Here is a 13,765-nt window from a genome sequence, read left to right on the forward strand (position 1 = left end):
TCACCTCACCCATCAAAACTTCAAAACCACAAGCCATACAGAGAGAGAGAGACGTAAACTATGGATGTCTGGTTGTGGATATCTGATCTTCCCAACTCGGCCGAGTGGGATGAGTCTGACTCAGTCCCCACCTTCGAACTTGCAAGTTCAGGACTCGGCACTGAAGAAGACCCAACCCGGTCCATTGAGCTGAAAGCCGAGCGAACTTCTGGGTCAGACTCTGAAGCTGCGGTAACATTTACCGTGTGCTTGCAAGGGTTCCACCCATTCAATGCAGAGAAGCCGCTTTGGGTCTCCGAAAAGTGCCAGCTGTCAGCAGAAAACCCTTTCCTCCCGCTGCTCCTACAGCTCCTCCAAGAAATCATATCCAACTCACCCACGGCGCATGATAGCACGTGTCCTAGGTCACAGCTCCAGAAGCTGAAGCCGGAGCCCATATCATGGATCATGGACTCGCACACACCGGAGTCCCTCTCCATGTTCTTCAACCTCGTCCTCACCATGCGCCTCTTCTGGCTCTGCGCCTTCGACGCCCCCAGCGAAGCCGGCTCCCTCTACTTTCAGTCCCTACTCGCTCCCACGCTCGAAACGGCGTCGTCGAAGCTCGCTTCCGTCCTCAGAACCTTCTTCATCACCGTCGGCGTTGACACGGAGCTCTGTTTCATGCGAACCCTCGGGTTCATAATAGCAAAGTGGTGCATTATAAGAGAGATGGGCGTAGGATTACAAACACTGCTGGTTCCTCCGCCGCAGGTGAGGAACCCGAGATTCTCTTACTCGGCGGAGAGTAACGGCCTGTGGATTCTGAAGGGTTACGCGCCAGTGATGACAATGAAATTGGCGCGAAGCAACGGTCAAAAGAGTCAGTTCCCAGGGATCGATGCAAAGGAGTCAATACTACGCTACACTATGGCGCACCAGCAGCTAGAGGCACACGTGCAGATCGAATACACCGTTGGATTCCGCGATGGCTTCATCCAGGTTCGTGCACGTGTCGACAACATACGCCTCCACGTGGCGAGGCTAGGGTTCGGGCAAAACGACGACGTTGCGGAGTTCCTCGAGGAGAAGCACTTCCCTTCCCGCGTTAGGGTCTGGGTGGGCCCGGAGATTGGAGCTACGTACGTGTCCGGACTTAGCCTGGGCCGGTCCACGGAGAATCGAGAGAGGGAAGTGGAAGTTCAGAAGATCGTGAAGGGTGATTTCGAGAAATCACAGGTTTCGAATGTGAGAGCTTCGACGAGGTCAGCGAGGAGAACGCACACGAAGAGTTGGAGAATGGATCAGGACTCGGAAGGGAACGCGGCCATATTCGACGCCGTTTTGTACGATAACGCGACGGGGCACGAGGTGGCATCGTGGAAGCCCACGGGCCCAACGGGTGATGACCCGTTCCATGGGCTGAGAGGGCGATACGTGGGGTCAAACAGGGCGTTCAATAAAAGCGGGTCGGTGGTGATTGCTGGGGATGAGTATGGAGAGGAAGTAGGGTGGAGACTTAGCAAGGATATGGAAGGGAGTGTGTTGAAGTGGCGAATTGGTGGTGAATTTTGGGTTAGTTATTTGCCCAACCGAGCCAAGGGTTCTCATTTTGAAACTCGCTATATTGAATGGTGCGATGAAGTTGATTTGCCTCTAATTAAAAGTGCGTCCATGCACCATGCATGAAATGAACTTTGTACGTGTAAATAACTATATTCACCTAAATTGAGTTTAGATATGTATTGTAAGTGATTCTACTTTCTCTTTAGTCTCCCCCCTGTAATGTATGTGGTGTATAATTAACGGTTGTTTAGGGTTTAGGCTCTATGACCACTTAAACGAAGCGTTCTTTCTATCTTACATTAAAGTCACTTACATAGCATAACTCCTAATAGTATAACACCTTGTTGAACTATATGTAAGCCCTACATTGTATGATTCAAATATCTAAATAAAAATAAATGACAATTCATGGGCAGAGGGATACGTACTGGGTTATGAATCGTAGCTAAGACAAAATGGATAAAAACAATGAATTAAAGAACCTTCTCAAAATTTAGTTCTGGCAATGGCGATACCTATTGCAAGGAGGGACATAAAAGAGAGACAGAGAGGACCATAGGAGTTCTAATTAGGGGTGCACAGACCCGGTCCGGCCCGAAGGCCTGGCCCGGTCCCGAACACTTTTGGGGCTAATTTGGTGTAATTTCATTGGGTTTAGAGTCGGGTAAGGGTCTCAAAATTAGACCCGGTCATTATTTCGGGTCGGGTCCGGGCCATAGCTCGGGTCACCCGAAGTCGGCCCGGTGACCCGGTCATCATACACAATTAATATTTTGTGTTATTAGTGATGGATCATGACTATTCTTATGTGGAATTTAAGTATTGTAAATCTTAATATTTTGTGTTATTAGTCATTATAAAACTATAAGTTAATGTTTTATGTTTAGAATGCATAAGACTTTAGACTAATGCATAATATTGTGTTATTTGTATTGATTTAAATATTTGGTATTATTAGACAATATTAGTATTGATTGTAGTTATACTTTAGTATTGATTGTGGTTATGCTTTAATTTTGAAGAAGGGTTGGTTCTTGTTATATTTTTCTAAGTGAATTTTACCATGTTAAATAATGGTTGGAGTCTTGGAAATTTGGATATTTTTACATGCTAACTTACAAGAAGATATCAACGTAATGTAATGTTAACGGCCCGATTTTCACCCGGTTTTTACCCGGTATAATTGTGGCCCGAAAGTGTATTGGTTTCCTCGGGTTTATGGTCGGGTTCGGGTTTAATAAATAGACCCGATGTATATTTCGGGCCGGGTCTAGGGCACATCAAACCCAGCTTCACCCGAACCATGTGCACCCCTAGTTCTAATCATTCAAAAGAACGTGGATTTGTGAAATTAGGGCTTGTTTCTTAAAAATTGCCATTGGACAGTCGATTACCTCTTACAATAGCTGCCTACAATAATGCAAATCAAACACAGCTTTGACTGCATCTTAAAAAGAAAATTAATTAATATATATTTTAAGAGCAAATAAAGTTAAGGTTATTATTAATAAAAAATTTACAATTGTATAATTGCAAAGAGTCTTTGGATTATTAACATTGGAATTAGTACCTTTTATCTTTCTTTTTTTTTTTGAGAATGATTAAGTTCTATATATTCTGGATCAGAAATAATTTAAAAGAAGTTACTTGCTGTTTTAAAAGCGTATCTTGACTCTTCTTTTTGCACCAACTTGTTATAATTTATGGATTGAGAGGAATTGTCGAATTATTGAGATTGTCATGAGGGTTCAAATGCTTGCTTTCATAGAAAAAATCTTTATCTAAATAATTCGACAATTCAGCCACACAACTCTTACTCTTGTACCTATTGTAATGTCATTTGGATATTAATAGACGGTGAATTTCGTGGTGCCTTGGAGTAAGATGGCTAAGGATGACTAAAGTTTAACTGACTAATGATATGCAGACACTTGGCAATGCAGGAATCTGAACAAGGAGTTGATCAACGTCACTCAATGCACTGTGATCGTGTTAATTTGGGTAAACAATTTAAATATTTTTTTTTTAAAAAAAAGAGTTTAAAGTATAATTTTTTTTAAATAGCAGTTTATAAATAAATTATTTTGTATTTAAATTTTTAGTAATAGAAGTATTTATTTTAAAGTTGTAGTATGTAGATAAATAACTCAAAAATTATAATTTTTTATATAAAAAAGTAAAAATTAAAATAACGATGATAACAAATATTTTTCAAGTTAACTATAAAAATAATAGCAAGTTATATAAAAATAAAATCACATGTAAAAAATAAAATTAAAATTGAGATTTTATACTACACACAATGTTAAATACAAATTTAATAATAAAAATAGAGTGATAAAATGATAAAAAATAACTATAAGAAATATATGTAGTAGGTAGTTTAGATGGAACATTGTTTTAAAATAGTAGCGAATGGTCAATATTTTTAGCAGATGAATCATTACGTGAAAATGGTGGAAGGCCAGTATTTCCAACAGAAACAGGAAATATTTTCACAGACCCAAGAATGAAAGTAGATCTTTTTTGTTTTGAAGTCAATTTTTTTAGAAAAGTGCAGTGATAGAATTAGGGATGTCAATGGGGCAGGGCGGGGGCGGGGGATGCCTCCCTGCTCCCCATCCCCGCCCTCAGATTTGCTCCCCATCCCCGCCCCATTCTCCACCGTGAGAGAAAATTGCTCCCCATCCCCATTCTCCACGGAGCCCCATTCCCCGCGGGGACCCCATTCCCCATCTACATAATAGTTCTAACTAATTATTAATTTCCATATGAATAGAGCTACAAGTATCTATCTTATACAAAAACTGCAAGATTTTATACAAAAAGTCTAAATGATACGATGGTGACTTCTTTCGAAATAATACAATGGAGGGACGCAATGACGGGTCAAAGGAAAAAGCAGTGAACGAGGTGGGAGATGCGGCAATAGAGAGGAGAATGGACACGACGGTAGAGTTACGAAAAAGAACGCCGCAAATAGAAATTACGACGCGGTAAGGATGATGGCATGGTGAGGTGTGACGATGCGGTGAGAGGGTGACGAGGGGGTGGCTGCAGAGAGGTTGGATGGAGTATAGACAGCCTTAGGGATCTCTGAATTGAAGAAGGATTATGCAAATAAAGATTAGGAGTTTTGGGTTTCTGTATATATATATATATATGTATGTATGTGTGAGAAATGACTAAAAAACATATATGAGAATAAACTATTAAAGATAATTTAAGGAATTAATAAATTTCGGGGAATAGTGGGGACGGGGCGGGGATCCCCGCTCGGGTCCCCGCGCCTGCTTCGGGGGAATTTTGTCCCCCATCCCCATCCCCACGGGGAAAATTCCCCACAATCGGATCCCCATTCGGGGCAGTCCCCGCAGGGATCCCCGCGTCTCGGGGAATTTTGCCATCCCTAGATAGAATGACTTATCGAAAACGAGAAGTCATATATTTTTACTCTTTTAAAAAGCTGTGAATTAACTTTTTAAGAAGTTAAAAACTGTTTTTAAAATGGTGCCAAACAAGCATATAATGACTTTTCATAATTAAAAAAAAAAACAAAATAGCTTCTGCCGTTTATCAAACGGGTTCTAAGTGTGGTAACTTTGAATTGTTTATTACAAGGGCTGTTCGAAAATTTTGCTTATAAAAAAATTAATTGTGCAACCTGGGCCTAAGGCTTGATGGACAAAAAGTAGTTTCATTAAAAATTGTTGTTTGTCCAAAATAAAGGAGGAAAATGAATGTATCTGATTTTTGAATAGAAGAAAAAAAGGATCTTGGATTTGAGAGAGATGACTTTATAACAATGTTGGTGAGAGAGAGAAATATTTAGAATATTATAATATATAGAAAGAGAGAGAATTGTTAATTTCTTTTGCCTCGTTCATGCTTTTATAGGCAAACAAATTCTACTTTTCAAACTTCATTAATTGTGCTTTGTCATGAGAAATTGCTACTTTCAACAATCAACATAGGAAAACTGAACCGCCCATAAATGGGCATCCATCCTTGTTGTAACGCCCCCCTTGGATGCTCATTTAGAAATATGATTCATTAAAACCTTACTAAAGAAAAATTCAGTGGGAAAAAACCTTAGTGAAGAAAAAAGAGTACAATATCCTTCGTGACGGGGATTGCCTCATTAAAAACCTTGTTAAGAAAAATCCAATGGAAAAAAAACCTGACTAAGGAAAAAATAGTACAGTCTCTCCATTTTGTCGACATCATTTAATGTCTCGAAATCGGCACATCCCAATCTCATGTACCAATCTTTTAAAGGAGGATTTTGGGAGTGACTTTGTAAATAAATCTGCCAGATTATCACTTGAATGGATCTGTTGGACATCAATTGTCCCTTGATTTTAAAGATCATGAGTGAAGAAGAATTTGGGAGAAATATGTTTTGTTCTATCACCTTTGATGTATCCGCCTTTAAGTTGAGCAATGCATGCTGTATTATTTTCAAACAAGACAGTTGGAGCTATCTTATGATCAATCAGTCCACATGATGACAGAATATATTGGATCAAACTCCTGAGCTAAAAATACCCGCGACTTGCTTCATGTATTGCTAGTATTTCAGCATGATTAGAGGAGGTTGCTGCTATTGTCTGTTTCGTGGACCTCCATGATATAGCTGTACCACCATATATGAACATGTATCCTATTTGAGATCTCTCTTTGTGTGGATCAGACAAATATCCTGCATCTGCATAGCCAACTAGTTGTGACTTGGATTCATAGGGATAAAACAACCCCATATCAATCGTTATATGAAGATATCGAAAGATTTGTTTGATTTCACTCCAATATCTTCTGGTTGGAGAGGAACTATATCTTGCTAGTAAATTCACATCAAATGATATATCAAGTCGTGTATTATTAGCAAGATACATTAGCGCTCCAATGGCACTAAGATATGGTACTTCAGGATCAAGGATATTTTCAATCTCTTCTTTAGAACGGAATTGATCATTTTCCACATCCAAAGATCTTACGATCATTGGGGTACTCAAGGGATGTGACTTATCCATATAAAATCTCTTCAAGATCTTTTCTGTGTATGTTGTTTGATCAATAAAGATCCCATTTTTTGTATGCTCGACCAGCAGGACGAGACAAAATTTAGTCTTTCCAAGATCTTTCATCTCAAACTCTTCTTTTAGAACTTTTATAATAGTTGGAATCTCTTCAGGAGTTCCAATGATATTTAAATCATCAACATACACAGCAATTATGATGAATCCAAATGCAGATTTCTTTATGAAAACACACGGGCAGATATCTTCATTCTTAAATCCATTTTTGGCCAGATACTCAGTAAGACGATTATACCACATTCGTCCAGATTGTTTTAGACCCTATAAAGATCTTTGCAATTTGACTGAGTATAACACTTGCGAATATTCATTGGATGGTTTAGATATCTTTAGTCCGTCAGGGACTTTCATATAGATATCCCGATCTAATGAGCCGTATAAATAGGCTGTTACCACATCCATTAAATGCATATGCAGTTTATGATATGCAGATAAACTGACCAAATAACGCAATGTTATTGCATCCACTACAGGGGACTACGTTTCTTTATAATCTATACCGGGCCTCTGTGAAAAATCTTGTGCTACAAGTCGAGCTTTGTAGCGTATAACTTCAATTTTCTCATTTCGTTTTCTCACAAATACCCATCGGTATCTAGCAGGTTTTACATCCTCTAGTGTACGGACTACAGGTCCAAAGACTTCACGTTTTGCAAGTGAGTCTAATTCAGCCTTCATAACTTCTTCCCATTTTGGCCAATCATTTCTTTGTCGACATTTTTCGACTGATCTTGGCTCAAGATCCTTACTTTCATGCATGATATTTAATGCCACAGTATATGCAAATATTTCATTGACAATTGTCTTATTTCGGTCCCATTTTTATCGAGATCTCGTCATTTTACAATTTTCAGGTACCTGAACTTCTTCTGGCGTTAAAATTATATAAGAATTTTGGACAACTGTAGGTGTCTTTACTATGTCTTTTTCAGCAGGAATAGTATTTACCTCTTTTCTTTTTCAAGGATTTTTTTTCTTTGGAACCGACAGGTCTACCACGCTTCTAGCGTGAATTTGTTTCAGTGGCCACTTGTCCAACTGGAACATCTATTCGAATTGGGGCATTTTCAGCTGGTATATAGGATTTGGTTATCCTCTTTGTATAAGAAAATGCATTAGACAATTCATTTGCTATTCTTTGCAAATTTTTATTTTTCAAGGATTTTTGTCTTTGGAACCGACATGCCTGCCACGCTTTTGGCGTGAATTTGCTTCAGTGGCTATTTGTCCGACTGGGACATCAATTTGGATTGGGGTATTTTTCGCCGGTATATAAGATTTGATTATCCTCTTTGTATCGGAAAATGCATCAGGCAATTCATTTGCTATTCTATGCAAATGTATAATCTTTTGAACTTCTAGTTCACATTGCCCTAATCGAGGATCTAAATGCATCAAGGATGATGCATTCCAATTAAGTTCCTTTTCAGGAAGCTTATTCTCTCCCTCTAATGTTAGAAATTTTGATTCATCAAAATGACAATCCGCAAATCGGGATTTAAATACATCTCCAGTTTGTATCTCAAGATACCTCACTATGGAGGGAGAATCATATCCAACATCTATCCCCAATTTTCTTTGGGGTCCCATTTTGGTGCGATTAGGTGGTGCAATGGAAACATATATTGCACACCCAAATATTCTTAAATGGGAAACATTTGGCTGCTGGCCAAAGGCTAATTGCATAGGAGAGAACTGATGGTAACTCGTTGGCCTCAAACGAATAAGTGCTGCGGCATGTAAAATAGCATGCCCCAAATCGAGGTTGGGAGATTTGTTCTCATAAGTAAGGGTCTAGCAATTAATTGGAGGCATTTAATAAGTGATTCTGCTAATCCATTTTGTGTGTGAACATGAGCTACTGGATGTTCAACACTTATTTCATTAGCCATACAATAAACATCAAAGGCTTGGGAAGTAAATTCACCAGCATTATCAAGACGAATTGCTTTGATTGGATTTTTTTAGAAATTGTGTTTTTAACCGAATAATTTGAGCCAGTAGTCTCGTAAACGCCAGGTTGCGAGAAGACAATAAGCACACATGTGACCATCTCGAAGATGCGTCTATCAGAACCATAAAATATCTAAAAGATCCACATAGTGGATGAATAGATCCTCATATATCACCTTGAATTCTTTCTAAGAATTCAGGGGACTCAAATCCAATCTTTACTGGTGATAACCTTAAAATTAACTTTCCTTGAGAACATGCAGCACAACAAAATTCACTAGATTTAAGAATCTTCTGGTTTTTTATTGAATGTCCATGGGAGTTTTCAATAATTATCTGCATCATGGTTGTTCTCAGATGACCCAATCAATCGTGCCAAGTTATGAATTCATCTGGGCTAGTAAACTTCTAGTTTACAGTGGCATGTGATTCAATTGCACTAATTATGGTATAATATAAATCAGATGAAAGTGAGGGCAACTTTTCTAATATAACCTTTTATTTGAATCATGAGTTGTGATACATAAGTACTCATGACTTTCCTCATTCATAGTCTCAATATGATATCCATTTTGGCGAATATCTTTAAAACTCAACAAATTTCTTAGAGACTTGGTAGATAATAATGCATTATTTATTATGAATTTTGTTCCTTCGGAAAACAAAATTATAGCTCTTTCGGAGCCTTCAATCACATTGCCTGAGCCAATAATAGTATTAATATATTCTTCTTTTGGCACAAGATGGGTAAAATATATATCACTTTTGAGAATGGTGTGTGAACTTGCACTATCCGCAAGACATACATCTTCATTATATATCCTTACCATTTTTCTTAAAAGACAAATAATAATAATAAAATAAGTAGTATGCACAGTTATATTGAATACTTGATCGGAATTATTTTTCTAAAAAACATTGTACATCAAAATAATGTCATATACTAAAATTTTATTTTAAAACTTGACACATTTAATGATATAAACATGAATATTTTATTATTTATATACATCATATTTGAAACTTAAATATATAAAAAATAAAACTTAACAATAAGTTCTTTACATTATTTATTTACATGGATACTTAATTCCACATATTAAACTATTCCATCATTAATCAAATGACTAATATTTCCTTTAGGATCCTCAAAGAAATAAGATAGATCATAATGAGTGGTGGAATTTTCAGTATCATTTGAAACAAAATTCGTTTCCTTTTCTTTATCGTCCTTTTTCAAAGATGTTTGATAAAGATCGACTAGGTGCCTTGGTATACGACAAGTACGCGACCAATGTCCATTTCCTCCACAACAGAAACACTTATCCTCTATTCATTTATTTTGCCCAATATTTCTTTCTTTATCCCACTTCTGGTGAGATCATCTCTTTTGAACATAATTCCTTTTTCTTCCATAATTTTTCTTGTTGCCAAAACCTTGCCATTTACCTCTTCTAGGGTAATGACTTGTCGCATTTACTTTAAGAAATGGGGCGGCGCCAGCTGGCGCGCTTCATGATTCTTTAAGAGCAACTCATTGTTGCATTCAGCAACAAGAAGGCAAGAAATTAAGTCAAAATATTTTTTAAATCTTTTTTCTCAATACTACTGTTGTAGGAGTACATTCGAGGCATGGAAGGTCGAGAAAATTTTCTCTAACATATCATTATCAGATATCTTTTCCCCACATAATTTCATTCGTGAGGTGATTCGAAACATTACTGAATTATATTCATTGGATTTAAAATCCTGTAGACGCAAGTGCGTCCATTCATATCGGGCTTGAAGAAATATCACCATCTTTTGATGATTATACCTTTTTTCAAGGTCTTTCCAAAGATCTGCAGGATCTTTTAATGTGAGATAATTCATTTTTCAATCCTTCGCCAAGATGACGACGAAGAAAAATTATAGCTTTGGCTTTATCCTTTTGGAATGTATTATTTTCAGTTTTAACGATATCTGTAAGATCCATTGAATCAAGATTGATTTTAGCATCTAATATCCATGATAAATAATTATTTTCAGATATATCAAGAGCATTGAATTTAAGATGAGAGAGTTTCGATATAATAAAAATTTGTTACCTGAGTCTTCATAAAAATTTGATCAGAATCTCGTACTGATAACGTGTTATAAAGTAAATAACTCAAAAGATATAATAGATATAAAATAAATAAGTATAAATAGAAGATTCTAGTATTGATATTTATCAATATAATTATCTCACTATAATAGAAGTAATTAATATATTTACTAATATTATAAAGAGTGAAAGAGAAATATATAATTATCTTATTATAATAGAAATAATTAATATATTTACTAATATTATAAAGAGTGAGAGAGAAATATTTAAAATAGTTGTAAAATATATAAAAAAAAGAGAAAATTATTTTTATTGCTTGTGTATTTTTTTTGCCTCGTCTTGTTCATGTTTTAATAGACAAATAAATTCTACTTTTCAAACTTCATTAATCGTACTTTGTCACGAAAATTTGCTCTTTTCAACATAAAAAAACTGAACCGCCTATGAATAGACATCCATCCTTATCCATTCTGTTGTAACACAAATAATAAATATACATTTTTTCACAAACCGATTTGTTTGAGATTCGCCGACTCAAGTTCATTTTACAACAATTAAGTTACAAATTGACAATGATGTAATTATGCTAGACCGCTCTTTGATTTCCCCGTCAATCTATGGCGCCAAAACACGTCTAATGGTCCAGCTTTGAGATTCGGCCAAAGATACATTTGAAAACTTTCGTTGCAGTATCCGCCAACTCGAAAAAGATGTTCTTTTATTCCCCTCTTTTTCGTGCAGAGGCACTACGGGCCTCAAATGACTTCAATGGAAAAGCAATCTTCATTTGTTGCAAGGCTATTGCTGTTTCTGCTCTTAGCTTTCAATGTTCCACTCACTCATTCCTCATCATCATCAACAGTAAGTAATTTCAGCACTCTCTGTTAGTTAAATAATCTATCACCTTCTACTATGAATGATGTCAACTAGTGTCTTGATTTTGCAATGCAGGAGAATGGAGAATGGGATATGGAGGATAATGGCACCCTCAAGGTTACGTTCTCTGAGGGTGCTACCCACTGGACCGATGCCATACCCATCGGAAATGGCCGTCTTGGGGCCATGATTTGGGGTGGCGTTTCATCGGAACTTATCCAGCTCAATGGTTGGTAAACAAACACCCTAAACCTAAACCATCTTTCTTTTGATTTCAGCTTGAATATTTGATGAGGTTAGAGTTAGAATGTATGCATAGCTGATCAACTATGTTACGTGTACACCACAAAATCAGCCATCAAAGTCGACTCTAGTATAAAATACATATTGAAATACAAATACACATTAAAAATAAATTAAATCATACATGTATTTATACACAAATATATTGGTAGCTGATTTTGGTGTACGAATAACATTTTTAAAAGCTGATTATAGCCATATGCCCAATTACATATTCAGAAATCAGAATTGCTACTAACCACGACAATGGTTCTTGTTTCGTTCTTATTATCCACATCACACAAAACTACTTTTTATAGGAAGCCTTGTGATGCCCTTAATTTACCATCAATCATTTTGGAATGCTTCATCATGATGTTTGTTAGATTAATTGGGGATAAGGAGCAAAAATCTGCTCTGACAGTTGAATGTTTTTGTTGAAAATTATATATGTGAGCTATCAAGGTTAAGGTTATGCTGCATCCTGCAGAGGGAAACCAAGCAGCTATCTCTTTCTGATGCATGTTGTTTGCTGAAATGAAGACTTTTGAATTGCTTTACAGAGGACACACTTTGGACTGGGACGCCTGGCAACTATACCGACAGCACCGCTCCGGCAGCACTGGCTGAAGTCCGCAAACTTGTCGATAATAGAAATTACTCTGGAGCTACAGAAGAAGCTCTCAAATTGTTAGGAGGTCCTGGTGCCGTATGTAATTTATTATAGTTAATATAATCCCCACCGAGCCTAATTTATCAATGATGATTTATATATTAACCCGGCTTTGGTGTTGACAAACCAACAATATGATATCTAATTATTTATAGTCAACTAGGATTCTCATATTTTGAGGTTGTCTACTCCACTCCTTAAATATCTGCTTAGTGGTCTTCATTTGGATTTTGGAGTTGCCAAGTTGGAACATGAGTTAAAGGAAGCTTTAACATAGTCATCTCTAACTGTTAGTTTTTTTTTTATTTTTTATTTATGTGAAGATGTACCAACTTCTTGGTGATATCAAGTTAGAATTTGACGATTCTCATGCTACATACTCGAATGAGTCTTACTACAGAGAGCTGGATTTGGATACTGCGACAACAAAAGTAAAATACTCTGTGGGTGATGTAGAATATAGTAGAGAACATTTTGCTTCTCATCCAGACCAAGTAATAGTGTCAAGAATTTCTGCAAGCAAGCCAGCTTCGTTGTCATTAACAGTGTCTTTGGATAGCAAATTACCTCACAGTTTGCAAGTTTGTGGCCAAAATCAGGTACTAATGAAAGGAAGCTGTCCTGGTGAGAGGCAACCACCAAAAGTGAATTCAAGTGCCAATTTAAAGGGAATTCAATTTTCCGTTGTTCTTGATGTACAGATTAGTGGTGAAAAGGGGATTGTGCATGTTTTGGAAGGTTCAAAATTAAGGATTGAAGGTTCGGATTCTGTTGTTTTGCTTCTGACAGCTTCTTCTTCTTTTGATGGACCATTCACAAAACCTGAAGACTCTAAGAAGGACCCTACTTCAGACTCCCTCAACACAATGAAGTCGGTAAAAAAATTGTCATATGCTAACCTTTATTCACGTCACTTGGATGACTATCAGAACCTATTTCATCGTGTGTCATTGAAACTCTGTAAAAGGTCAAATCTTTCCTCTCAAACCATTCCAACTTCGGCAAGGGTCAAATCTTTCCAAACAGATGAAGATCCTTCACTTGTAGAGCTTTTGTTTCAATATGGTCGATATCTACTTATTTCAAGTTCACGTCCTGGAACTCAGGTGGCAAACCTGCAGGGTATATGGAACGAAGAACTTGAGCCTAAATGGGAGTATGTTTTCCTATCTATGTTCATTTATTTCCTCCCCACCCACCCCCAAACTATGGCAAGATAAAAAAATTACAACAAAAAGTGTTCTAATT

At 37.0% G+C, this 13,765-nt stretch overlaps 2 protein-coding genes across 4 annotated transcripts in view; both read left to right on the forward strand.

The window, feature by feature from the left end:
• On the forward strand, positions 1 to 1,842 carry LOC107617442. Its single transcript, XM_016319199.2, has one exon. The coding sequence runs from the start codon at positions 61 to 63 to the stop codon at positions 1,666 to 1,668; it is 1,608 nt and encodes a 535-aa protein (XP_016174685.1). The 5' UTR covers positions 1 to 60; the 3' UTR covers positions 1,669 to 1,842.
• The window catches only part of LOC107617440 (alpha-L-fucosidase 2-like), a 5,152-nt gene continuing 2,595 nt past the window's right edge, over positions 11,209 to 13,765 (forward strand). For 2 of the 3 annotated variants that reach the window (XM_021111139.1, XM_016319198.2), the window contains exons 1-4: positions 11,211 to 11,547; positions 11,638 to 11,791; positions 12,408 to 12,553; positions 12,841 to 13,673. In XM_021111139.1, the coding sequence (XP_020966798.1) occupies positions 11,446 to 11,547; positions 11,638 to 11,791; positions 12,408 to 12,553; positions 12,841 to 13,673 (1,235 nt within the window). In that variant the 5' untranslated portion in view covers positions 11,211 to 11,445. Of the gene's footprint in view, positions 11,548 to 11,637; positions 11,792 to 12,407; positions 12,554 to 12,840; positions 13,674 to 13,765 lie in introns of all 3 variants that reach the window. The other variant, XM_021111140.1, reaches the window with a different exon arrangement.

This window comes from Arachis ipaensis, chromosome B09 (assembly GCF_000816755.2).
Source record: "Arachis ipaensis cultivar K30076 chromosome B09, Araip1.1, whole genome shotgun sequence".
Lineage (NCBI taxonomy): Eukaryota > Viridiplantae > Streptophyta > Magnoliopsida > Fabales > Fabaceae > Arachis > Arachis ipaensis.